Raw genomic sequence first — 27,015 nt, 5'->3', positions numbered from 1 at the left:
GGAAAAAGAAGTAAAGAAACAAAGGCCTCCAAGGGGAGGGGCCCGCGAGGAGCCGGGCTGAGGCCGGGGCGAGTGTCCCCAGGACAGGAGAGCCCCGTCCTGGAGACGCAGGAGCTGCACCGACCTTCCCGGGCGGAAAGGGGCTCGCGGGGAGTTGGAGCAGGACCCAGGAGGGCGGGGATGCCCTCGGGCTCCCGGGGACACTAACAGCAACTGCGCGCCCAGGAGAGTGCGCCGAGCTCCCTAAGGGCTGCAGCGCGCACGGCGAGACCCGGCGGGACCCGGAGCAGCTGAAGGGGCTCGGGCAGCGGCTCCGCGGAGGGGGCTGCGCGGCCCCGGGAGCAGCTCGGAGGGGCTCGGGCAGAGGAAGAGGCTCCGTGCAGAGGGGCCTGCGCGGTTCCAGGAGCAGCTCGGAGGGGCTCGGGCGGCAGCTCCGCGGAGGGGGCTGCGCGGCCCGGGAGCGCGAATCCACCAGCGCAGGCTCCGGAGCACAGGGCGCCGGGACACAGCCCAGGATCCCGCCTCCCCCGGGACAGGCAGAGGCCGGGAGGGCCCAGGACAGCAAGGACGCTCCTGCCCCGAGCTGAGCAGATCAGCGGCCCCGCCCCGGAGCCTCCAGGCCCTGCACACGGAGTTCCTGCCGGAGCTGAATCCAGGTTTCCAGAGCTGCCCCGCCACTGGGGCTGTTCCTCCTGCGGCCTCACGGGGTAAACAACCCCCACCGAGCCCTGCACCAGGCAGGGGCAGAGCAGCTCCCCCAACTGCTAACACCTGAAAATCAGCACAACAGGCCCCTCCCCCAGAACACCAGCTAGACGGACAACTTCCAGGAGAAGCCAAGGGACTTAAAGTACACAGAATCAGAAGATACTCCCCGGTGGTTCTTTTTTTGTTTGTTTGTTTTTGTTTTTGTTTTTATTTTGTTTTGCTTTTTGATTTGTTTCCTTCCCCCACCCCCTTTTTTTCTCCTTTCTTTTTCTTTCTCTTTTTCTTCTTTTTTTTTTTCGTTTTTTTTTTTCTTCCCTTTTTTTTTCTCTTTCTCTTTTCTTTCCTTCTTTCTCTCCTCTCTTTTTCTCTTTTTCCCAATACAACTTGCTTTTGGCCACTCTGCACTGAGCAAAATGACTAGAAGGAAAACCTCACCTCAAAAGAAAGAATCAGAAACAGTCCTCTCTCCCACAGAGTTACAAAATCTGGATTACAATTCAATGTCAGAAAGCCAATTCAGAAGCACTATTATACAGCTACTGGTGGCTCTAGAAAAAAGTATAAAGGACTCAAGAGACTTCATGACTGCAGAATTTAGAGCTAATCAGGCAGAAATTAAAAATCAATTGAATGAGATGCAATCCAAACTAGAAGTCCTAACGACGAGGGTTAACGAGGTGGAAGAACGAGTGAGTGACCTAGAAGACAAGTTGATAGCAAAGAGGGAAACTGAGGAAAAAAGAGACAAACAATTAAAAGACCATGAAGATAGATTAAGGGAAATAAACGACAGCCTGAGGAAGAAAAACCTACGTTTAATTGGGGTTCCCGAGGGCGCCGAAAGGGACAGAGGGCCAGAATATGTATTTGAACAAATTCTAGCTGAAAACTTTCCTAATCTGGGAAGGGAAACAGGCATTCAGATCCAGGAAATAGAGAGATCCCCCCCTAAAATCAATAAAAACCGTTCAACACCTCGACATTTAATTGTGAAGCTTGCAAATTCCAAAGATAAGGAGAAGATCCTTAAAGCAGCAAGAGACAAGAAATCCCTGACTTTTATGGGGAGGAGTATTAGGGTAACAGCAGACCTCTCCACAGAGACCTGGCAGGCCAGAAAGGGCTGGCAGGATATATTCAGGGTCCTAAATGAGAAGAACATGCAACCAAGAATACTTTATCCAGCAAGGCTCTCATTCAAAATGGAAGGAGAGATAAAGAGCTTCCAAGACAGGCAGCAACTAAAAGAATATGTGACCTCCAAACCAGCTCTGCAAGAAATTTTAAGGGGGCCTCTTAAAATTCCCCTTTAAGAAGAAGTTCAGTGGAACAGTCCACAAAAACAAAGACTGAATAGATATCATGATGACACTAAACTCATATCTCTCAATAGTAACTCTGAATGTGAACGGGCTTAATGACCCCATCAAAAGGCGCAGGGTTTCAGACTGGATAAAAAAGCAGGACCCATCTATTTGCTGTCTACAAGAGACTCATTTTAGACAGAAGGACACCTACAGCCTGAAAATAAAAGGTTGGAGAACCATTTACCATTCGAATGGTCCTCAAAAGAAAGCAGGGGTAGCCATCCTTATATCAGATAAACTAAAATTTACCCCAAAGACTGTAGTGAGAGATGAAGAGGGACACTATATCATACTTAAAGGATCTATTCAACAAGAGGACTTAACAATCCTCAATATATATGCTCCGAATGTGGGAGCTGCCAAATATATAAATCAATTATTAACCAAAGTGAAGAAATACTTAGATAATAATACACTTATACTTGGTGACTTCAATCTAGCTCTTTCTATACTCGATAGGTCTTCTAAGCAAAACATCTCCAAAGAAACGAGAGCTTTAAATGATACACTGGACCAGATGGATTTCACAGATATCTACAGAACTTTACATCCAAACTCAACTGAATACACATTCTTCTCAAGCGCACATGGAACTTTCTCCAGAATAGACCACATATTGGGTCACAAATCGGGTCTGAACCGATACCAAAAGATTGGGATTGTCCCCTGCATATTCTCGGACCATAATGCCTTGAAATTAGAACTAAATCACAACAAGAAGTTTGGAAGGACCTCAAACACATGGAGGTTAAGGACCATCCTGCTAAAAGATAAAAGGGTCAACCAGGAAATTAAGGAAGAATTAAAAAGATTCATGGAAACTAATGAGAATGAAGATACAACCGTTCAAAATCTTTGGGATGCAGCAAAAGCAGTCCTAAGGGGGAAATACATCGCAATACAAGCATCCATTCAAAAACTGGAAAGAACTCAAATACAAAAGCTAACCTTACACATAAAGGAGCTAGAGAAAAAACAGCAAATAGATCCTACACCCAAGAGAAGAAGGGAATTAATAAAGATTCGAGCAGAACTCAACGAAATCGAGACCAGAAGAACTGTGGAACAGATCAACAGAACCAGGAGTTGGTTCTTTGAAAGAATTAATAAGATAGATAAACCATTAGCCAGCCTTATTAAAAAGAAGAGAGAGAAGACTCAAATTAATAAAATCATGAATGAGAAAGGAGAGATCACTACCAACACCAAGGAAATACAAACGATTTTAAAAACATATTATGAACAGCTATACGCCAATAAATTAGGCAATCTAGAAGAAATGGACGCATTCCTGGAAAGCCACAAACTACCAAAACTGGAACAGGAAGAAATAGAAAACCTGAACAGGCCAATAACCAGGGAGGAAATTGAAGCAGTCATCAAAAACCTCCCAAGACACAAGAGTCCAGGGCCAGATGGCTTTCCAGGAGAATTTTATCAAACGTTTAAAGAAGAAATCATACCTATTCTCCTAAAGCTGTTTGGAAAGATAGAAAGAGATGGAGTACTTCCAAATTCGTTCTATGAAGCCAGCATCACCTTAATTCCAAAGCCAGACAAAGACCCCGCCAAAAAGGAGAATTACAGACCAATATCCCTGATGAACATGGATGCAAAAATTCTCAACAAGATACTGGCCAATAGGATCCAACAGTACATTAAGAAAATTATTCACCATGACCAAGTAGGATTTATCCCTGGGACACAAGGCTGGTTCAACACCCGTAAAACAATCAATGTGATTCATCATATCAGCAAGAGAAAAACCAAGAACCATATGATCCTCTCATTGGATGCAGAGAAAGCATTTGACAAAATACAGCATCCATTCCTGATTAAAACTCTTCAGAGTGTAGGGATAGAGGGAACATTCCTCGACATCTTAAAAGCCATCTATGAAAAGCCCACAGCAAATATCATTCTTAATGGGGAAGCACTGGGAGCCTTTCCCCTAAGATCAGGAACAAGACAGGGATGTCCACTCTCCCCACTGCTATTCAACATAGTACTGGAAGTCCTAGCCTCAGCAATCAGACAACAAAAAGACATTAAAGGCATTCAAATTGGCAAAGAAGAAGTCAAACTCTCTCTCTTCGCCGATGACATGATACTCTACATAGAAAACCCAAAAGTCTCCACCCCAAGATTGCTAGAACTCATACAGCAATTCGGTAGCGTGGCAGGATACAAAATCAATGCCCAGAAGTCAGTGGCATTTCTATACACTAACAATGAGACCGAAGAAAGAGAAATTAAGGAGTCAATCCCATTTACAATTGCACCCAAAAGCATAAGATACCTAGGAATAAACCTCACCAAAGATGTAAAGGATCTATACCCTCAAAACTATAGAACTCTTCTGAAAGAAATTGAGGAAGACACAAAGAGATGGAAAAATATTCCATGCTCATGGATTGGCAGAATTAATATTGTGAAAATGTCAATGTTACCCAGGGCAATATACACGTTTAATGCAATCCCTATCAAAATACCATGGACTTTCTTCAGAGAGTTAGAACAAATTATTTTAAGATTTGTGTGGAATCAGAAAAGACCCCGAATAGCCAGGGGAATTTTAAAAAAGAAAACCATATCTGGGGGCATCACAATGCCAGATTTCAGGTTGTACTACAAAGCTGTGGTCATCAAGACAGTGTGGTACTGGCACAAAAACAGACACATAGATCAGTGGAACAGAATAGAGAATCCAGAAGTGGACCCTGAACTTTATGGGCAACTAATATTCGATAAAGGAGGAAAGACTATCCATTGGAAGAAAGACAGTCTCTTCAATAAATGGTGCTGGGAAAATTGGACATCCACATGCAGAAGAATGAAACTAGACCACTCTCTTTCACCATACACAAAGATAAACTCAAAATGGATGAAAGATCTAAATGTGAGACAAGATTCCATCAAAATCCTAGAGAAGAACACAGGCAACACCCTTTTTGAACTCGGCCATAGTAACTTCTTGCAAGATACATCCACAAAGGCAAAAGAAACAAAAGCAAAAATGAACTATTGGGACTTCATCAAGATAAGAAGCTTTTGCACAGCAAAGGATACAGTCAACAAAACTCAAAGACAACCTACAGAATGGGAGAAGATATTTGCAAATGACATATCAGATAAAGGGCTAGTTTCCAAGATCTATAAAGAACTTATTAAACTCAACACCAAAGAAACAAACAATCCAATCATGAAATGGGCAAAAGACATGAACAGAAATCTCACAGAGGAAGACATAGACATGGCCAACATGCATATGAGAAAATGCTCTGCATCACTTGCCATCAGGGAAATACAAATCAAAACCACAATGAGATACCACCTCACACCAGTGAGAATGGGGAAAATTAACAAGGCAGGAAACAACAAATGTTGGAGAGGATGCGGAGAAAAGGGAACCCTCCTACACTGTTGGTGGGAATGTGAACTTGTGCAGCCACTCTGGAAAACTGTGTGGAGGTTCCTCAAACAGTTAAAAATATACCTGCCCTACGACCCAGCAATTGCACTGTTGGGGATTTACCCCAAAGATACAAATGCAATGAAACGCCGGGACACCTGCACCCCGATGTTTCTAGCAGCAATGGCCACTATAGCCAAACTGTGGAAGGAGCCTCGGTGTCCAACGAAAGATGAATGGATAAAGAAGATGTGGTTCATGTATACAATGGAATATTACTCAGCTATTAGAAATGACAAATACCCACCATTTGCTTTAACGTGGATGGAACTGGAGGGTATTATGCTGAGTGAAGTAAGTCAGTCGGAGAAGGACAAACATTATATGTTCTCATTCATTTGGGGAATATAAATAATAGTGAAAGGGAAAATAAGGGAAGGGAGAAGAAATGTGTGGGAAATATCAGAAAGGGAGACAGAACGTAAAGACTGCTAACTCTGGGAAACGAACTAGGGGTGGTAGAAGGGGAGGAGGGCGGGGGGTGGGAGTGAATGGGTGACGGGCACTGGGTGTTATTCTGTATGTTAGTAAATTGAACACCAATAAAAAAAAAATAATTAAAAAAAAAAAAAAAAAAAAAAAAAAACCCTCAAAAAAAAAAAAAAAAAACAGCAATTATACTCAACATGAATATACTAAAACTTGTCTGTTTTTTGATTAACATATCATTTCATGGAATCTTGAAAAAAGCAAATGACATGTTAATGGATGATACAAACATCTATCATTTATTACATTAAAATTTGGAAATGTGATAATAGATAAAAAGTATTTTAAATTATCAAAAGAAAATATTTATAGAAAGAATTTGCCTCAATTAAAGCCACATATGAAAAAGACACAACTCACATCACAGTCAACATTAAAATAATATATGTGAATGCTTTTTCTTTAAGATCAATAAAATGTAAGGATGCCTATTCTCATCGCTTCTATTCAACATCATGCTGGTACTTTTAGCCAGAGTAATTAGGAAGAAAAATAAATAAAAGTCATACAAATTAGAAAGGAAGAAGAAAAATTGTATTTGTAGATGTCATGATCTTATATAATCATAAAAACTCCTCAAAAAAAAAAAGCCTACTAGAATTAATCAATATATTTGGTAGAATTGCAGAATACAAAATCAACATATAAAATCAGTTGTATTTCTATATATTAACAATGACTTATCTGAAAAGAAGTCAAGAAAAACAATCTCATTGGGCACATGGATGGCTCAGTTGGTTGAGTGTCAAACTCTTGGTTTCAGCTCAAGTCATGATCTTGGGGTCCTGAGATTGAGACCCACATTAGGCAAGTCTGCTTGAGATTCACTCTCTCTCCCTCTGACCTCTCCCCACTCATCCTCTCTCTCTCTCTCATTCTCTCTCCAAATAAATAAAGAAATCTTAAAAAAAGAAAAACAATCCTATTGACAAAAAAATCAAAAAGAATAAAACATTTAAGGGTAAACTTAACCAGAAGGTGAAAGATTGTATGGTGAAAATTACAAAACACTGATGAAAGAAACTAGACAAAAATAAAAGAAAAGGCATCCCAGGTTCACGGATTGAAAAAAAATAATAATATTGTTAAAATGTCCAAAGTATCCAAAGCTATCTACAGATACATTACAATCTTTATCAAAATCTCAATTCCTGGGGATCCCTGGGTGGCTCAGCAGTTTAGCACCTGCCTTCAGCCAGGGCGTAATCCTGGAGACCCGGGATCAAGTCTCGCATCGGGCTCCCTGCATGGAACCTGCTTCTCCCTCTGCCTGTGTCTCTGCCTCTCTCTCTCTTTCTGTTTGTCTCTCATGAATAAATAGATAAAATCTTAAAAAACAAAAACAAAATCTCAGTGCCCTTTTTATAGAAATAGAAAAAAATCGTAACATTCATATGAAACTATAGAAACCCCAATAACCAAAGCAATCTTGAGAAAGAAGAAGGTATCACAAAGCTGAAGGCATCACATTTTCTGAATTCAAAATATACTACAAAGCTATAGTAACTAAAATAGTAGTGTATAGGCACTAACTGACATATGGACTTACGGAACGGGACTAAAAAGCAAGAAAAAATGCATTTATGGTTAGCTGATCTTTGATGAGGGTGTCAAGAACACACAATGGGGAAAAAAAAGAATATACAATGGGAAAAGGATAGCCTCCTGAATAAAACTGCATATCTACATGCAAAAGAATGAAATTGGACCTTATCTTACACCATACACAAAAATCAACTCACAATGGATTGAAGATTTAAATGTAGTGCCTGAAGCTGTAAAACCCCTAGCAAAAGAAAAGCTTCATGAGAATCGTCTTGGAGATGATTTCTTGAGTATAACACCAAAACAAGCAACACAAGCAAAAATTGATCAGTGGGAATACATCAAACCAAAAAGCTTCTGTACAACAAAGCAAACTATCTAGAGTGTAAAGGCAACTAATAGAATGGGAGAAAATATTTGCAAACCATCCATGTAATAAGGGGTTAATAACTAAACTATAAAAGTAACTCATGCAATTCAATATAAAAGTAACTTATACAATTCACTAGGAAAGAAACAAATAGTGTGATTAAACAATGGGCAAAGTATTCAATAGACATTTCTCCAAAGACATACAAATAGCCAATAGACATATGAAAAAGTGCTAAAGGTCACTAATCATCAAAGAAATAAAAATCAAAGCCACCTTGAGATATCACCTTGTACCTCTTAGAATGGCTATTATAACAAAATAAAATATAACAAGCACTGGTGAAGATGTGGAGAAATTGGAATCCTTGTACAATGTTAGTAGAAATGTAAAATGGTGCAACTGCTATGGAAATCATTTTGGAGTTTCCTCCTAAAAATTAAAAATAGAACTATCATATGATACAGAAATTCCATGTCTGAGTATATATAAAAAAATCAAAATCAGTATCTTGAAGAAATATCTACACTCCCATTTTCATTGCAGCATTATTCACAATACCTGAGGCATAGAAATAACCTAAGTGTCTTGCCAGAAAAATGCATAAAACAATGTGATGTATACATACAATGGGATATTAGCCTTAATAAAGAGAGAAATCCTGCCCTCCGCAATAACATGGATGAATCTGGAGGACATGATGCTAAGTGAAATAAATTAGTCACAGAAGAATAAAAACTACATGATTTCACTTATAAGAGGTAAACAAGATAATCAAACTCATAAAAATAAAGTGGAATGGTGGTTTCCAGAACCTGGGGGAAATGGGGAATGGGGAGTTACTGTTCAACAGGTATAGTTTCAGTTATACAAGATGAGTAAGTTCTAAAGATATGCTAAACAACGTTGTGTCTACAGCTAACAATATTCTATTTATGCACCTAAATTTTGTGGAGAGAGTAGATTTGTTTTGTTTTAAAGATTTTATTTACTTATTCGTGAGACACACACACACACACACAGAGAGAGAGAGAGAGAGAGAGAGGGAGAGACACAGGCAGAGGGAGAAGCAGGCTCCCTGCATGGAGCCTGTTATGGGGCTCAATCCTGGGAATCCAGGATAACGCCCTGAGCCAAAGGCAGATGCTCAAACACTGAGCCACCCAGGCATCCCAGAGAGTGTAGATATTATGTTAAGTGTTCTTACCACAATAGAAATAAAATAAAAACTAGAATACTTTTATAAAAAAATAAAGATTACTTATTAAAATATATTCATGAACTGTCTGGAGTCCTGGAATCAAGCACATTGATTAACATATCATAGTTTTTTTAGATTTAAAAATCATAAGTAGATATTCCACAGGTCATGTTGAGTCCTGTATTTTCTTTTTAGAATTATTTGTTTTAGAAAGAAAGGGAGTGCTAGAGGGGGAAAGAGAGGTAGAGAAGCAGACTCACTGCTGAGCAGGCAGCCCAATGTGAGGCTTGTTCTCACAACCCAGAGATCATGACCTGAGCTGAAATAAAGTGTTTGACACTCAACCAACTGAGCCACCCAGACACTCTGAGTTCTATATTTTCTATTTTTATCACCACACTTTTTTCCTTAAGGTATTGTACTTATTAACATTCTTTCTTTGCTACCATTCATTACTTTATTCTTCCTGTGATACAGAACTATTTGAGAGGAGAAAAACAAATAGAACTGGTTCCTTAAAGTATTCAAAAACACAAAATATTTCAGCAAATTATTGGGGGTTAATTTGCCTTGACCTCTAAGATAAAGTCCAGAGTCCTACTATGCCTTTTAAAGCCTACATAATCTATGCCTGACCTTCATTTCCTGCCTAGTTTTGTGCTATTCTCCAATATATATAATTCATTTCAACCAAAGTTAAATCTATCTTTTGAGTATACCTTCAACTTTCATGCTGCAGTGCCTTTTTGAAAAAAAACTCTGTATTGTTCCTCCTACCTAGAATTCATTCTTTCCTATATCTGTATCAAAATCCTATCCATTCCTTAAGATTCATTTCAAATCATCTCTCCTCCATGAAGTATTCTAGTATTGCTCTAATCAGACTTATTTCTTGTCTTTGAATGCCAATAGGGCTCAATCATCAAGCAACTTAAAACTGTTCTTGCAATATACTCCTTTTTTATGCCCTTGAAAACTTTCAAGTGAATATACTTTATCTCCCCAACAACATTATAAGCCTTTAGTGGGAATCAATACATATTGTTTATCTTGTAATCCTTATAGAGCCTTAAAAAAACATAATGCATACAGCAGGGGTTTAAAAAATATTGAATGAAGGAAACAATAAATTAATACCAACGTCTTAGTTAAGGAACTGGCTGGTTGAACGTTACAACAGACTTCAGACTAAATTAGTTGTGTTGCCTAAGTTTTTATATGACTGTTACATAAGTAGTTGTTTTTATTAGTGTTATTATAACTACATCATAATCATTAGCCATAAAAGGACACCTATATGACACTTGTGCTCACAGCAGTGAGTTTTTCAGGGAAAAGGTGGACAAAAGATTTAACAGTTTCTCTTGAGTAAGCTATTGGTTGTATGGATAAAAACCAATCAATCATGTTAAGGACTTGCTAAACATATTTCCAGGTATAATGTATGGCTACTGAAGAACTAATAGAAATAAGGTGTAAGTAGGTTATGAGGTCTGTATCTTGAATGGGAACATTTGAGAGCATGGAAGGGTAAGTCACTTTAATTGTAACAGAATAAGGAAGTTTAACCAACAGTAACAAAGGATTCTCATATTTTACCCCAGAGATTAGTTTTTAACTAAGTTTTTATTTTAATTCCAGTTATTTAATATACTGTTATATTAGTTTCCGGTGCACATTATAGAGATTCAACAATTCCATACATCACCCAGTGCTCACAACAAGGACATTTTAATCCCTATCACCTATTTCACCCATGCCTCCACACAATTTTCCTCTGGTAACAATCAGTTTGTTTTCTATAGTGAAGAATCTGTTTCTTGGTTTCCATCTCTCTTTTTACCTTTGCTTATTAGTTTTCTTCATTAAATTCCATGTAAGAGTAAAATCATATGGTATATATATACATATATATATATATAGAGAGAGAGAGAGACTGATTTACTTGGCTTAGAATTATACTCTCTACCTCCATTCATGTTGTTGCAAATGACAAGATTTCATTCATTTTTATGGCTGAATAATATTCATATTTATATATGTGTATATATATATATATACACATTACTTGTTCTTTATCAATTCATCAATTGGTGAATTGGATTTCATGGATTTCATTGTTTGGCTATTGTAAATAATTCTGCTTATAAACATAGGGGTGAAGCATTCTTTTGAATTAGTGTTATTGTATTTTGGGGGTAAATTCCAAATATTATGATTACTAGATCAAAGGTACTTCTATTTTTAACTGTTTGGGGAATCCATACTGTTCTCCACAATGGCTGCCCTAGTTTGCATTTCCACCAACAGTACAGGAGGGTTCCTTTTTTTCCCCACATCTTTGCTAACATTTGAGGTTTCTTGTGATTTTATTTATTTATTTTTTATTTTTTGGCCATTCTTACAGGTGTGAGGTCACAGGTGTGAATATCTCATTGTAGTTTTTATTTACATTTCCCTGATGACGAGTGAAGTTCTTTTTTATATCTCCTTTAGTTGTAATGTTAGATTGCTGTTTTTGTTGTTTTTAATTTTTTCTTGCTTATTGAGATAGGCTTGTATTACTATTTATTTCCCTCTTAGAACCACGTTTTGCTGCATCTCAAAGGCTTAGGACTATTTTGTTTTCATTTTCATTTATTTCCATGTACTTTTGTATTTCTTCCTTGATTTTTTTTTTTTTTGGTTGACTTATTCATTGTTCAGTAACATGTTATTTAACCTCCATGTATTTGTGGTCTTTCCAGTTCTTTTCTTTCTTTCTTTCTTTTCTTTCTTTCTTTCTTTCTTTCTTTCTTTCTTTCTTTCTTTCTTCCCTTTTTGTTTGTTTATTTGTTTGTTTTTCTTTTGGTTGATTTCTAGTTTCATAGTGTTGTGGTCATGAGAGATGTGTGGTATGACTTCAATATTTTTTAATTTGTTGAGTGGCCTAATTTTTGTGAGTGGACTCGTTTTGTGGCCTAATATGTGATCTATTCTAGAGAAATTCAATGTGCACTTGAAAAGAATGTATATTCTGCTATTTTAGGTTGGAATACTCTGAATATATCTGTTTAAATCCATGTGCTCATGTGTGTCATTCAAAGTCATTGTTTCCTTTTATATTTTCTGTTTAGACTATCTGTCCTTTGACATAAGTGGGATGTTAAAGTCCCCAAGTATGCTTGTGCTACTAATTATTAGTAACTCTGTTAATCCCTGTTTTATGTACCTGGGTGTTCTCATGTTGGGTACATAATCATTTACAATTGTTATATCTTCTTTTTGGATTCTCCCCTTTATTATGATATGGTGCCCCTGCTTTATCTCTTGTTACATCCTTTGTGTTAAATTTTGTTTTGTCTGATATAGGTATTGCTACCCTGGCTTTCTTTTGACATCCATTTGCATGATAAATGTTTCTCCACTCCCTCACTTTCAATCAGTAGGTGCCTTTAGGTCTGATATGGGTCTCTTGTCAGCAGGATATAGATTATTCTTGTTTGTTTGATTTTTAATCAATTCTGTCTCCCTATGTCTTTTGATTGGAAGATTTAGTCCATTTATATTCACAGTAATTATCAATAGATATGTGTTTATTGCCATGTTGCTACTTTTTTGTGGTTGTTTCTATAGTTTGTCTCATTCTTTCTTCCTTCTTTTTCATGGTTTGCTGGGTTTCTTTAGTGATGTACTTGGGTTCCTTTCTTATTCTTTGCTTATCTCTTACTAGTTATTGAACTACAATTACCATTAGTTGGTATATAACATCCTCTGCAATCTGTGTATATTAATAGTTGCTGAGGTTTGAGCCCTTTCTTTACTCCCACCCCCACATTTTATGTATATTGTGTTATATTTTATATGTTTTTATTTTGTGAATCCCCTGACTGATTTTACAGATAAATATATCATATATATATATATATATATATATATAAAATACTCACATTTATGTTCTTTTTCCCACTCAGTTCTCTTTAATATTTCTTGTAGGGTTGGTTTAGTGCTTATGAACTCCTGTTGTTTCTGTTTCTTTGAGAAACTCATTTTTCATTTTACTATTTTTTTTTCTGAGAAACTATCTTTTTGTTTTCTATTCTAAATGATAACCTTGTTGGATAGAGTATTTTTAGCTGCAGATTTTTCTCTTTAAGCACTTTGAATATAACATGCTATTCCCTTGTGACATGCAATGTTTCTGCTTAAAAACTTACAGATAGCTTTATGTGATTTTCCTTGTATTTAACTCTCCTTTTTTCTTGCTATTTTTAATTTTTTATCACTAATTTTTGCCATTTTAATTACTTATGTCTTGATATGAACCTCCCTGGGTTGATTTTTTGGGGGATCTCTATGTTCCCTGGATCTGGATATCTGTTTTCTTCCCCAGATTGGATAATTTTTCAGCTCTTTCTTCAAATAAAATACCTTCTCCCTTTTCTCTTTCTTCTTTTTCTGGGTTTTCTGCAACACAAATGTTTTTATGCTTAATGGAGTCGCTCAGTTTTGCAAGACTATTCTCCATTTGCTTATTTTTTCCTCTCATTTGCTCAGTTTGGTTACTTTCCATTGCTCTGTTTTATAGGTCTTTAATTCATTCTTATGTTTCATCCCCTCTGCTATTTATTCTATCAAGTGCATTTTTAATTTTATTTATTGTGTTCTTCATCTCTGATTGGTTCTTTTTTATCTCTTTGTTAAGGGTCTTATTGATGTCCTCTACTCTTTTCTCAAGTCCAGTGAGTATCTTTATGATCATTGCTTTAAATTCTCCATCAGGCATATTATTATATACATTTATCTTAGGTTTCTTGCTGTGAATTTGTTCTATTATTTTATTTGTGATATATTTCCCTGTCTCCTCATTTTGTATAACTTTCTGTGTCTGTTTCTGTGTGGCAGGAATGCCAGATATGTTTCCTGATCTTGAAGACAATGGTCTTATGGAGAAGAGTTGCTGTAGCAACCTCCAGTTCAGTGTCCCCTACTCCCTAGGATCTGGCACTTTAAGAGTGACTCGTGTGTGTTTTGTGTGTCCTGTTGTGTTCTGGTTGTTTTTGCCTTCAGTCTGGTTATCTGAAGTCTTTTCACCTGTTGTAGGCAGTGTTTAGTCTCTAGTAGGTGTGGGGTGCATTTTAACAATGCATAGGCTAGTCTGCTTGCCAAACCTGGAACCCCCACTACCAGTATGAGTTGGACTAAGTGGCTCTGCACAGCATGTGTGGTCGGGGCACATATTGTTACAAGATGCATCTCAGGCTTCTGCAGCACCCACTGCTGCTGTCACAGCTAATGCTATGGCGACTGTAACCACCAGGTCTAAGGCCCCACAAAAGGCATGGGTCAAGAGAGGGTACTGGTAAGGTTTGTGCTGGTCTTTTGGGGAGGGAACCCATGGCCCTGGGACTGAGGAAAGGTGATTGAAAAGGGTGAATCAGCTGAAGGGTGAGGAGGTCAGGGCTTTGTGTGAGCATGTTAGGTAGTGAATGTGGGCATAGTGCTCATTCCTAGAAGTGGCTGTGTGTTTACCCTGAGGGGCAGGAGGGGAAATTACCAGCTACTTTGTTCCTAGAGGGTCTCTTCGATATCCTTATCTCTTCTGGGGTATGTTCTGCAATGAGTAAGTCACTCTCCCTCCCATGTGACCCAAGTATTTACCTAACTACTGGTTCTATAATATATCTGCTCAGGGTGTTTGACATACTGCCTCTTTATGGGCAGGGACTCAGCTTCCTAAGACTCTCAGAGCTCTTCCAGAGCCAAGTTCATTGGTTTTTAGAACTCCAAGGTTTAAGTCGTACTCATTGTAAGAACTCATGATATTCAGACACTCTCACTTTTAAAGCCACATGTTATGGGGGTTTGTCTTCCCTGTGAGGTATCTCTGGTGTTATCATCACTTTCTTGCCTTTCACCATTCTCCTGGCTCCCTCCTGTCCAGAGAGGACCATAGTTCATGTAGACCTCAAATGACATCTCCACCTTTCCTATCTTCTTTAATGTGACCTCTTCTCTACCTTTGGTTGTGGAGCTAATTCTGCCCATCATTGGGTCATTTTCTGGATTGTTTACAATGATATGTTGTCTAGTTGTATCCATGGGATGAGATGAATTTAGGGTCCTCCTACTCTGCTATCTTCCCCTATCTCCCCTACTTCTGATAGTTTTAATAAACATGATCACTGGTATTGCTCTCTTCCAGTGCCAATTCTAGTAATATGTAAATATTATATCTATATATTGGTTTGGAAAATACGGTATTATTTTACTATGTTTCAGAGTAAAATCTCATGTAATGCTTTTTGTTTTAAATTTCAGTAATACCTGTTTCATCCTAAAATATCAGGTATCTGAAAACTACTTGATTTCAATTTTGTCACTTTAAGTTACCTTATCTTACATAGTTTTTTTAAGCATATTTACAAAAATCATATTTCCTGATCACCAGGGCTATGCATTTTCCATTCTGTTTAGTAAAATTAAGATATGAATGGAATAGTTTCACCATGAACAGAATATATTAATGGCTGGGGCACCTGGGTGGCTCAGTCAGTTGGGCATCTGACTCTTGCTCTTGTCTTAGGTCTTGATATCAGGGTCATGAATTCAAGCCCTACATTGGACCCCATAATAAGCATGGGGTCTACTTAAAAAAAGGTTTTAAAAATTAGAATATACCTAATTGTTATATTTTTCATTTTAGAATGGAGGGTTATTTTTTATATATAAGGAAGCTTGTCTTGATATGTGATATTGAGAGATAAACCATAGACAGCAATGTAAAGAAGTGAGGGGAGAAAAGTTTATGCTTCATTTGAAAGCACCAGTAAATATATGCCATTTCATTAATATCTATGGTGTACTCAATGATTAAATTTAAAAATACTATTAGTTTATTATTATACCCAAGTATGATCTTATTATTTGCTATGCCCTTAAAAATTGGTTCACACCAAATGATAACCACAATCCTTATGATCAGGATAAAACTAGAAATTGCATATAGCTTTTAGATGTTCTCATAACTTTAGCTGCCTTCCATACAATGCCTTTAGGATATTATCTTCTTACCAATGTATAGGATTTTTGCATGGAGGAGGTAACAGCCCACTGTTTTTGATTTAATACCCTTTTAATCAGTTGCCCAAGAACAAAACTAAAGAAAATAAATAAGTTCTTACAACTGGGGTGGTCTTCTAGTATTGATTATTGGAATCTATATACTAGGATAGCACTTGCTAAAGTGTTGTGCTTTTTTACATAAAAATTGCTACAGTCTAATAATTGCATAGAAAGTCTCCATAAACCCCATACCCAGTTTCCACTATTATTATTTTATATTAGTATGACACTTTTGTTATGATTAATTAACCAATATTGACACATTATTATTGGCTAAAATGCATTCTTTATTCAGATTTCCTGTTTTTACCTAAGGTCATTTTTTTCTCTTCCACATCACATTTGTCATGTCTTCATAGGATCTTCTTGATTGTGACAATTTCTCAGACTTTCCTTTTTTAAAATTTATTTATTCATTTTACAGAAAGAGAGAGAGAGAGCAAGTGAGGGTAGTGGCAAAGGGAGAGAGGATCCTCAAGATGACTCCCTCCTGAGTATGGAGTCTGATGTGGACCTCCATCTCAGGACCCTGAGATCATGACCTGAGCTCAAACCCAGTCGGCCACTCAACTGACTAAGCCATCCAGGCATCCCTCAGACTTTCCTTTTTTTTTGTGACATTAATAGTTTGAAGATTACAAACCAGGTACTTATTAAATGTTCCTCTATTTGGATTCATCTGCTGGCTTTTCTCGTGATTAGACTGGGGAGCTTATAGGTTTTGTGGGAGAAAAGGACAGAAATAAAGTACCATTCTCATCACATCATACCAAAGGTATATACTGTCAAAATGACTGAGTACTTCTGTTATTAAACTTAATTACCTGGCTGAGGGAGTATTTGTCAGGTTTCTCTACTGTAAATTTACTCCCTCCCTCACCTCAGCAGTTCTATACTGTATTGCTTTTTTTTCCTTAAGATTTTATTTATTCAGTCATAGACACAGAGAGAGAGAGGCGGAGACACAGGCAGAGGGAGAAGCAGGCTCCACACAGGGAGCCCAATGTGGGACTCGATCCCGGGTCTCCAGGATCACACCCCAGGCTGCAGGCGGCGCCAAACCGCTGCGCCACCGGGGCTGCCCTATACTGTATTGCTTTTAACAAAAAAGTCTATGTGCAGCCCACACTTAAAGCACAATATTCACCCCACCTCCCTGAGGGCATACTATGTACATAAATCATATGGAGTTTTTCTGCATAATACATATGTCTCTATTCAATCACTTGTTCAAATCAATATGGAATTATGAATATTTTTTACTTTTGTTTATAATCAAACAATATTTTATTTTGTTGTTAAAATCGTTCTGGCTTTGGTCAATGGGAGCTTTTTCAGTTTGTTCTTTTGTCCCTTTGATGTGACATAGCCCCCATCATTATTTTTTGAGGGCTTTCTTACTTTATGGCACCACAAAATGTTCCAGGTTTATCTTGCAGAATATGACATTACAACTTGAGTTTGATTGTTTGTTTTTTAATTAGGGCCTTATTGTTCCCCATTCTTCCACCTTGATTTCATTTTTTTTATCTTTAAATATGAATTTTACACTGATATGCATATAACACTACAAGCAATTTTTCCTTACAAATTCATAGGAAAGACATCAATAAGACTATTATTAAGAAGATGTCTTACAAAAATCAGAAAAAAGACAGACAAATTTAAGCAATAAACTTTAAAGTATAAGTGACTGGACATTTATGAGCTGTGTTACAGTTTGATATTAATATGTTGTTCTTGAGGTCACATATTAAATAATACAACACATTTTGTCTTTTAGTTCTATTTCCAAATGCAGAAATGAAATAGTTGCCTTTCAAGTATCAGAAATAACAACTATAGACATGCTTAATCATAATATTTAAAGGAATATGAACCTAACATATTGTTAGATCTCTAGATGGAAAGGAGTCCCCAATTTTTCAAATCTTAAACACATTTTAGTTAATTTTAAGTTAAATGAATATGCAATACTACACTGATAGAAATGAACCATGAGAACCAAGGTACCTCATTCTCAAGAATGAGGTTGTAAGTAACAAAGATTTAAAATCAACCAATAGTTCCATCACTAAAATTGTTTGGAATCATTGCACTAATATTAAATTATTTGTTAAAATGTTCTAAATTTAGTAAAATGATTAAACAATTTCTATAATTTTGTACAGTACATTTTAAACCATAGGCAAAGGTATTTAACCTTAAACTTTCTATAAACTACAAATTGCAGATTGTTCCTTATTTCCTTTTAAGTAATAGTTTCTACTGAATAATGCAGTATAAAAAAACTTGCTAAGTGAAAGACATCAGAGTGAGAAAAACAAATATGTGAATCTACTCATTCACAATTAGAATCTAAAAACAAATGAATAAACAAACAAAAATCAATGTATGTCTTATAAGAAGCATGATCATAACACACTTGAAATATTTGTTCTGGCTTTTGGAATGCTAAGGATGAAATAATGAAAAGAAAGGACACCTAACAAGGTAGTTGTAATGAAGCAAAAATGTAGAGTTAGTAGACAACTAAGACAAAAAATGATAATGACTGGCTATTGGTATGTGCATATTTACAATATGGGATCATAATACAGTACAGTTCCTGAAGGAAGTACATATTTACAATTCAAGTACATTGGAATATATTTGGGTTTATAAATATGCAAACCAATATATTAATATAACTATTTACTTTTTTCTTTCTCCAAATTTTTACTTAAATTCCAGTTAGTTAACATACAATATAATTAGTTTAGGTGTAGAATTTAGTGATTCATCACTTATATACAACTTTAACACTTTGGATTTAATATCCGTTAGGAATAATTGTAGGTTATTCAGTTATGTTGCATGTTAATAATTTAGTCCTACATCAGGCTCCCCACAGGGAACCTGCTTCTCCTTCCCTATGTCTCTGTCTCTATCTATTTATTTATGAATTAATAAATAAAATATTTTAAAAATTGCAACCTACTATCCCAGAAGTTATATAGCATTTTCTTGGGTAATCACAAAAATATCTAGGAAAATTAGTATATACACTATTTCTTAAAATGTCTGTATCATGTTCAATCTAATATTATACTTAATGTCATTTCACAAAGTCTTGTGCATGTTTACGTTATAACAAGAAGACTGAGTTCCTACAAAAGCATCATTTTGCACAGTTGATTGCCATTTCTCATGTTATGTAGCTTTTTCTACTGATACTATGTTTTGAATTTATGGAAGCAAAGAATTGTCAGGCAGATATATTGGGGGGAAAAAGAAACCTTATATCTAGAAGCACATTTAGCAGTCCTCTGTACTTACGTAGAGACACAGTACAGGAAATAAATAAAGATTATTTCCAAATAAATAAGCATAGCTTCATGTTGAACTATTATATAATTTAAAATATATCAAAAATATTTATTTTCCTATGGCTCTTTTACACTTCAATTATATTGTCAAGGTCATCAGTTGTGTATACATATATATGGGGAAAATAAAATCTGGTATGAAGAAATAAAACAAGTAATAATCTACTAGGTTGCTACTTTGGACGAGATTAGAGTACAGAACATAATTTTCTTCCATGCAAACAGTACTAGTAAACACAAAAATAAAGACAAACTCAAATATTTTATGAGCTATACTGTATTTCTTATTTCCTTTAATGTCCTGAAATAGCTGACATGTTCTATTTCCTATGTTCAGATATTGCTGCTATAAGCACCATTTCATTACTTGCTTTATGCAAAATATCTTCATGATTGTAAATTACCTATGAAATGAATACTACTTAAAATAATTATCAAATGCCAAATTAAGCTGTTCTTTACTATCACATAAAGATGATGTATTTATTGAGTGTAAATACAGTAACTATGTACTGAGGAACAGATAAGAATATGCTGAGCAATTAGAGCTTTTGTTTTGTCAGAACTGCCCTCACAGAAGTCAGAAAGAGTTCCTATTTATGTGATTTATTACACTAGCACAGAGAATCACAAGTATATAAACATTGAAGCCACAGAAGATATTTCCAAAATTTAGTAATTATAATAATCATCTCTTATTACTAAAACAGAAATCCTAACAGAATTGGAATGGAATCAGAAAAATAAACTCACAACCCTAAAACATATTTCCTGTTAATTATCAAAACATATGTGAAATTACTGTTTTCCTTTATAGACTTAGAGGAGGGGGTTTCTTATAAACCCTGATTGGCTACTTACAAATTCAGATAATTATAGCACTTTTATTTAAACACTAAATGTTAGTTGTAGAGAATAAGTTAACCTAGTCTACAGTTTTCAGTTATGTGACTGAAAACTCCTACCTTGCTGTAGAATCTTCTGTATTATCATCAGCAATCATCTCCAAATCTTGTAAGTGTTTCTCACAGGCTTCTTTAAACAAATTCTCTTCTGAAACTGCTTTAGGAGTATCTTCATTTGCTCGAAGATGTTCTATCAGGTTTTGTGAGTGCCAATTCTGAAAGGCTCTTTGATGGTCGGGGCAGGTCCTGGCACTGGTGTTAGTATGTTGGGGTGGAAAGGATTGTTTCTTTTTTTTTTTTTCAGTCTGTTTCTGTCCTGAGCATGGTTGTTCAACCTGCCCTGAACCCGGTTCCCTCTATGCTCATATCCTTCCTGTTTTCAGTGTTGGGCGACCCTTGCGAAGAATGACTAAATCACCACCAGTGCAGCCTTAGGATCTGTTTCACATGAAACTTTCTTGCCAGACACTGACATTGTTGCAAGAGGAAAGACAAAAGCCTTCTCTTACAAAAAGGAAATGGGGCCTTTGTTATCTCCTGTTTCTCTGCCTCTTCTGCAGAATTAACAAAAGCTTAAGTGCTGAGAGCAGTCTTTCTTGCTTTCCTCCCTTCCCCCACTGCCTGTGGTGCACTCTAGCTTTCTAGTTGAAGCAGAGAACTGAAGCTAACAGTGTAGATGGGAACTCACACTGACAGGATGATGAGATCAGACATTAATGTAAATCAGCTTAGCATAGGAAAGCAGCTACCACAGCACACTGCAGCTGCTAGATTTGCAGGCTCACAGCCCTCCCACTGACTTGCAAATATCTAACCCAGCTTCTTCCTTACCCTAAATACAATAGTTGAGGCTTAAAAGCAGACAAGTAAGCAAAAGCAGTATTTAAACTCACTTCCTTCTATATTCCCTCTACTCACCCCACCCTCTGCCAGATTAGCCCACTTCTGAGAATATGCCACTTTGTCCTAGAATAATTTGTAACAGGAGATTCATGATGATCTTTTTTCAGGTCATTTTGGAAATTTTTATAGGGTTCATTAAGGGACAACATCTTGTCATCAGTCCTCACATGCAGGTTTATAATTCACATCAGTCCTCTCATGCAGCTTTGTAGCTATTTTCACAAAATATCTAAAAAAATGTTAATGGTCTTATTATATTAATATTTGCTTAAAAACCTGAACAGTTTCAGTAGAATAAGAAAGTGTTGGTTACCCATCACTAAACACTCCCACACCCCACTAGCGAAAGTATTAATAGTATTTTAAGTCTATACCTGAAGGAAGAGAGCAGCGTTTTTCTAAGCTGGTTAGGTTAAAAAAGATACCTTCTCTCAGTGACAATAGCTTGAAAACAAATAGTCTATTCTGGCTCTATGCCTGTATAAACACCTCTTTATTATGCTCTTTACTTTCACAGGGAGTGTTAAAGGTCTATTTTCTTTGTTCAGAAGTCTTTGTGACAGGAGTAAAAAGGACATGTCTTGAATCAACTCCAAATTGTCACATAGCTCAGTAATAACTATACACAAAGTACTTTGATATCTAAATCAGGATCATTACATCGTACAGAGAGAAGTATTTCTATAACAGTCATGTGTCTTAAATGCTTTCAACAATGTCATTTTGAAATTCAGTTTGAATTTTTTCCAGTTTCCATGTAATGTAAACAGGTGCTAAGGGAGAAATTATCCCAGTGTATTCTTAGAAAGAATATCAGAATTGTAAGGTTTTGGTTTTAGTTCTGGCTTTGTAGTTAATGAGCTGTATGATCTTGAATAAGTAACTTCACTTCTTTGTATCATGGTTTCTTCATACATAGTATGGAGAGGCTGAAGAGATTTTTAAATTTCTACCTACAATAGATTTTAAATGCTTAGAAACTGAATATCTTTTTCAATGTTTTGGTAGGTATGTTACCTGCAGTTTTCTATAAATATAATTATAAATTTCCCTTTCCTCTCTTGTTTTTGTAGGTGTAATGGTAAATATGTGTCAATTTGGCTGGGTGATGGAATACCCAGAAACTTGGTCAAACATTATTTTGGCTGTGTCTGGATGAGTTTAACATTTAAATCAATAGACTGAGTAATGTAAATTGTCTTCCTTAATGTGTGTGGGCTTTATCCAATCAATTGAAGGCTGATCAAATATATAAAAGCAATTAATAAAGAACATAAAGGATCTCACTGATAATATAATAAGACTAGGGAAATTCAACAACCCATTTATATCAATGGACTGATCATCTAAGCAGAAAATCAACAAGGAATCAATGGCTTTGAATGATACAATGGACCAGATGGGCTTAACGTATATATACAGAACATTTCATTCTAAAGCAACAGAAACACTTTATTTTCAGGTGCACATAGGACATTCTCCAGGGTAGATCATGTATTAGGTCACAAAACAGGCTTCAACAAGTACAAAAAGACTGAGTTCATACCATGCATCTTTTCAGACCTTGGAGTTGCTATTAATGCTATGAAACTTGAAGTCAACCACAAGAAAAAAAAATTGGAAAGACCACAAATACATGGAGATTAAGCAGCATGCTACTAAACAATGAATGTGTCAATCAGAAAATCAAAGAAAAAACTAAAAACATACATGGACAAATGAAAATGATAACACTATAGTCCAAAACCTTTGGGATGCAGCCAAACTGGTCCTAAGAAGGAAAATATTGCTTTATAGGCCTACTTCAATAAGCAAGAAAAATCTCAAATAAACAACCTAACCTTACACTGAAAAGAGTTATAAAAAAGAACAACAAATGAAGCTTAAAGACAGCAGAAGGAAAGAAATAATAAAAATTAGAGCAGAAATAAATGATATAGAAACTAAAACAAAAACAAAAACAACAGTAGAATAGATAAATCAAATCAGAAAAATGGTTTGAAAAAGTAACAAAATTGATAAAATCCCTAGCCAGATTTATCAAAAAGAAAATAGAAGGGACTCAAATAAATAAAATCCTAATGAGAGGGGGAGAGATCAAAATACCAACAGTCATAAGAGAACATTGTGAACAATTATATGTTAACAAATTGGATAATTTGGAAGAAATGATTAAATTCCTAGAAACATAAACTGAACCAAAACTGAAAAAAAAATGAAATAGAAAACTTCAACATATTGATTGCCAGCAATCACCACTGTTATTTAACATTGTACTGAAAGTGTTAGTTTTAGCAATCAGACATCAAAAAGAAATAAAAGACTTCCAAATTGGTAAATAAGAATTCATATTTTTCACTATTTGCAGAAGACATGATAATCTATATAGAGAACCAAAAGAGGGACACCTGGGTGACTCAGCGGCTGAATGTCTGCCTTAGGCTCAGGGCGTGATCCCTGGATCTAATATTGAGTCCCGCATTGGGCTCCCTGTGAGGAGCCTGCTTCTCCTCTGCCTGTGTTTCTGCCTCTCTGTGTGTGTGTCTCTCATGAATAAATAAATACATCTTTTTTAAAAAAGAGAGAGAACCCAAAAGACTCTACAAGAAAATTTCTAGAACTGATACACAAATTCAGTGATCACAGGACACAAAATCAACCATTGAAATCTGTTGCATTTCTGTTCAATAATGAAGCACCAGAAAGAGAAATTGAAGAATTAATTCTATTTAAAATTGCACCAAAAATAATAAGATACTTAAGAATAATCCTAGCCAAAGGGAAAAGATCTGTACTCTGAAAACTATGAAACAATGATTAAAGAAATTGAAGGTGACAAAAGAAGGGGAAAAACATTCCATGCTCAAGAATGGAAGAACAAATATTGTTAAAATGTCTAAACTACCCAAAGCAATCTTCACATTTAATGCAATCCCTATCAAAAATGCCACCATCAGGGCCACCTAGGAGGCTTAGTCCTTGAGTGTGTACTTTGGCTCAGGTTGTAAACCTGGGATCCTGGGATCAAGTTCTGCATCAGGCTCCCTGCAAGGAACCTACTTCTCCCTCTGCCTATGGCTCTGCCTTTCTCTATGTATCTCTCACGAATAAATAAATAAAATCTTTTTAAAAACCACCACCATTTTTCACAGGACTAGAAAAAATATTAAACTTTTTTTGGAACCACAAAAGATTCCTAATAGTCAAACCTATCTTGAAAAACAAAATTAAAGCTAGAGGCATCACAGTTCCAGACTTCAAGTTATATTACAAGACAGTAGTGATCAAAACAATATTATACTGGCACAAAAACAGATGCATATTTTAATGAAAGAGAATTACAAATCTAGAAATGAACATAACCACATGGTCAATTATTCTTTGACCAAGTATTTAAAAATATCCAACAGAAAAAAAGACAAATCTCTCCAACAATTACTGTTGGGAAAACTGGGCAGCAACAGCATGCAAAAGAATAAAGCTGGGACACTTTCTTACACCAAATACAAAAATAAATTCAAAATGCATGAAAGACCTAAATGTGAAACAGGAAACCATCAAAGTCCTAGAGGACTACACAGGCAGTAATCTCTTTGACATTGACCAAAACAACTTCTCACTAGATATGTAGTTTGAGGCAAAGGAAACAAAAGCAAAAATAAAATATTGGGACTTTACGAAGATAAAAAGCTTCTGCACAGTGAAGAGAAAAATCAACAAAATTAAAAGGCGACCTTTCTAATAGCTGAGTAATATTCCATTGTATACATAAACCACATCTTCTTTATCCATTCATCTTTCGTTGGACACCGAGGCTCCTTCCACAGTTTGGCTATCGTGGCCATTGCTGCTAGAAACATCGGGGTGCATGTGTCCCGGCGTTTCATTGCATTTGTATCTTTGGGGTAAATCCCCAACAGTGCAATTGCTGGGTCGTAGGGCAGGTATATTTTTAACTCTTTGAGGAACCTCCACACAGTTTTCCAGAGTGGCTGCACCAGTTCACATTCCCACCAACAGTGTAAGAGGGTTCCCTTTTCTCCGCATCCTCTCCAACATTTGTTGTTTCCTGCCTTGTTAATTTTCCCCATTCTCACTGGTGTGAGGTGGTATCTCATTGTAGTTTTCATTTGTATTTCCCTGATGGCAAGTGATGCAGAGCATTTTCTCATATGCATGTTGGCCATGTCTATGTCTTCCTCTGTGAGATTTCTGTTCATGTCTTTTGCCCATTTCATGATTGGATTGTTTGTTTCTTTGGTGTTGAGTTTAATAAGTTCTTTATAGATCTTGGAAACTAGCCCTTTATCTGATATGTCATTTGCAAATATATTCTCCCATTCTGTAGGTTGTCTTTGAGTTTTGTTGACTGTATCCTTTGCTGTGCAAAAGCTTCTTATCTTGATGAAGTCCCAATAGTTCATTTTTGCTTTTGTTTCTTTTGCCTTCGTGGATGTATCTTGCAAGAAGTTACTATGGCCGAGTTCAAAAAGGGTGTTGCCTGTGTTCTTCTCTAGGATTTTGATGGAATCTTGTCTCACATTTAGATCTTTCATCCATTTTGAGTTTATCTTTGTGTATGGTGAAAGAGAGTGGTCTAGTTTCATTCTTCTGCATGTGGATGTCCAATTTTCCCAGCACCATTTATTGAAGAGACTGTCTTTCTTCCAATGGATAGTCTTTCCTCCTTTATCGAATATTAGTTGCCCATAAAGTTCAGGGTCCACTTCTGGATTCTCTATTCTGTTCCACTGATCTATGTGTCTGTTTTTGTGCCAGTACCACACTGTCTTGATGACCACAGCTTTGTAGTACAACTTGAAATCTGGCATTGTGATGCCCCCAGATATGGTTTTCTTTTTTAAAATTCCCCTGGCTATTCGGGGTCTTTTCTGATTCCACACAAATCTTAAAATAATTTGTTCTAACTCTCTGAAGAAAGTCCATGGTATTTTGATAGGGATTGCATTTGCTTCAACGTGGATGGAACTGGAGGGTATTATGCTGAGTGAAGTAAGTCAGTCAGAGAAGGACAAACATTATATGTTCTCATTCATTTGGGGAATATAAATAATAGTGAAAGGGAAAATAAGGGAAGGGAGAAGAAATGTGTGGGAAATATCAGAAAGGGAGACAGAACATAAAGACTGCTAACTCTGGGAAACGAACTAGGGGTGGTAGAAGGGGAGGAGGGCGGGGGGTGGGAGTGAATGGGTGACGGGCACTGGGTGTTATTCTGTATGTTAGTAAATTGAACACCAATAAAAAAATAAATTAAAAAAAATAAATAAAAGGCGACCTTTACAAAGGGAGAAAATATTTTCAGGTGACATATCTGACACAGGTTAAGCATCCAAAATATGTAAGAACATATCAAACAACACCCAAAAAAACAAATAATCCAGTTAAAGATGGGCAGAAGATATAGACGTTTTTCCAAAGAAGACATCCGATGGCCTACAGACACATGAAAGGATGTTCAACATCACTCATCATCAGGGAAATACAAGTCAAAACTGTCATGAAATATCACCTCGCATCTGTCAGAATGGCTAAATGCAACAACACAAGAAACAACAGGCA

General features: G+C 36.4%; 1 protein-coding gene across 2 annotated transcripts in view; it reads right to left on the bottom strand.

Moving 5' to 3' along the window:
* Positions 1–21,050, bottom strand: part of KLHL4 (kelch like family member 4) — a 161,344-nt gene extending 140,294 nt beyond the window's left edge. For both annotated transcript variants that reach the window (XM_038587824.1, XM_038587825.1), the window contains exon 1: positions 20,590–21,050. In XM_038587824.1, coding sequence (XP_038443752.1) covers positions 20,590–20,627 — 38 coding nt within the window. In that variant the 5' untranslated portion in view covers positions 20,628–21,050. The remainder of the gene's footprint in view (positions 1–20,589) is intronic.
* Between the last annotated feature and the right edge of the window lie 5,965 nt (positions 21,051–27,015).

The sequence above is a fragment of the Canis lupus genome, chromosome X (assembly GCF_011100685.1).
Source record: "Canis lupus familiaris isolate Mischka breed German Shepherd chromosome X, alternate assembly UU_Cfam_GSD_1.0, whole genome shotgun sequence".
NCBI lineage: Eukaryota > Metazoa > Chordata > Mammalia > Carnivora > Canidae > Canis > Canis lupus.
This window is presented reverse-complemented; position numbering and strand designations above follow the sequence as displayed.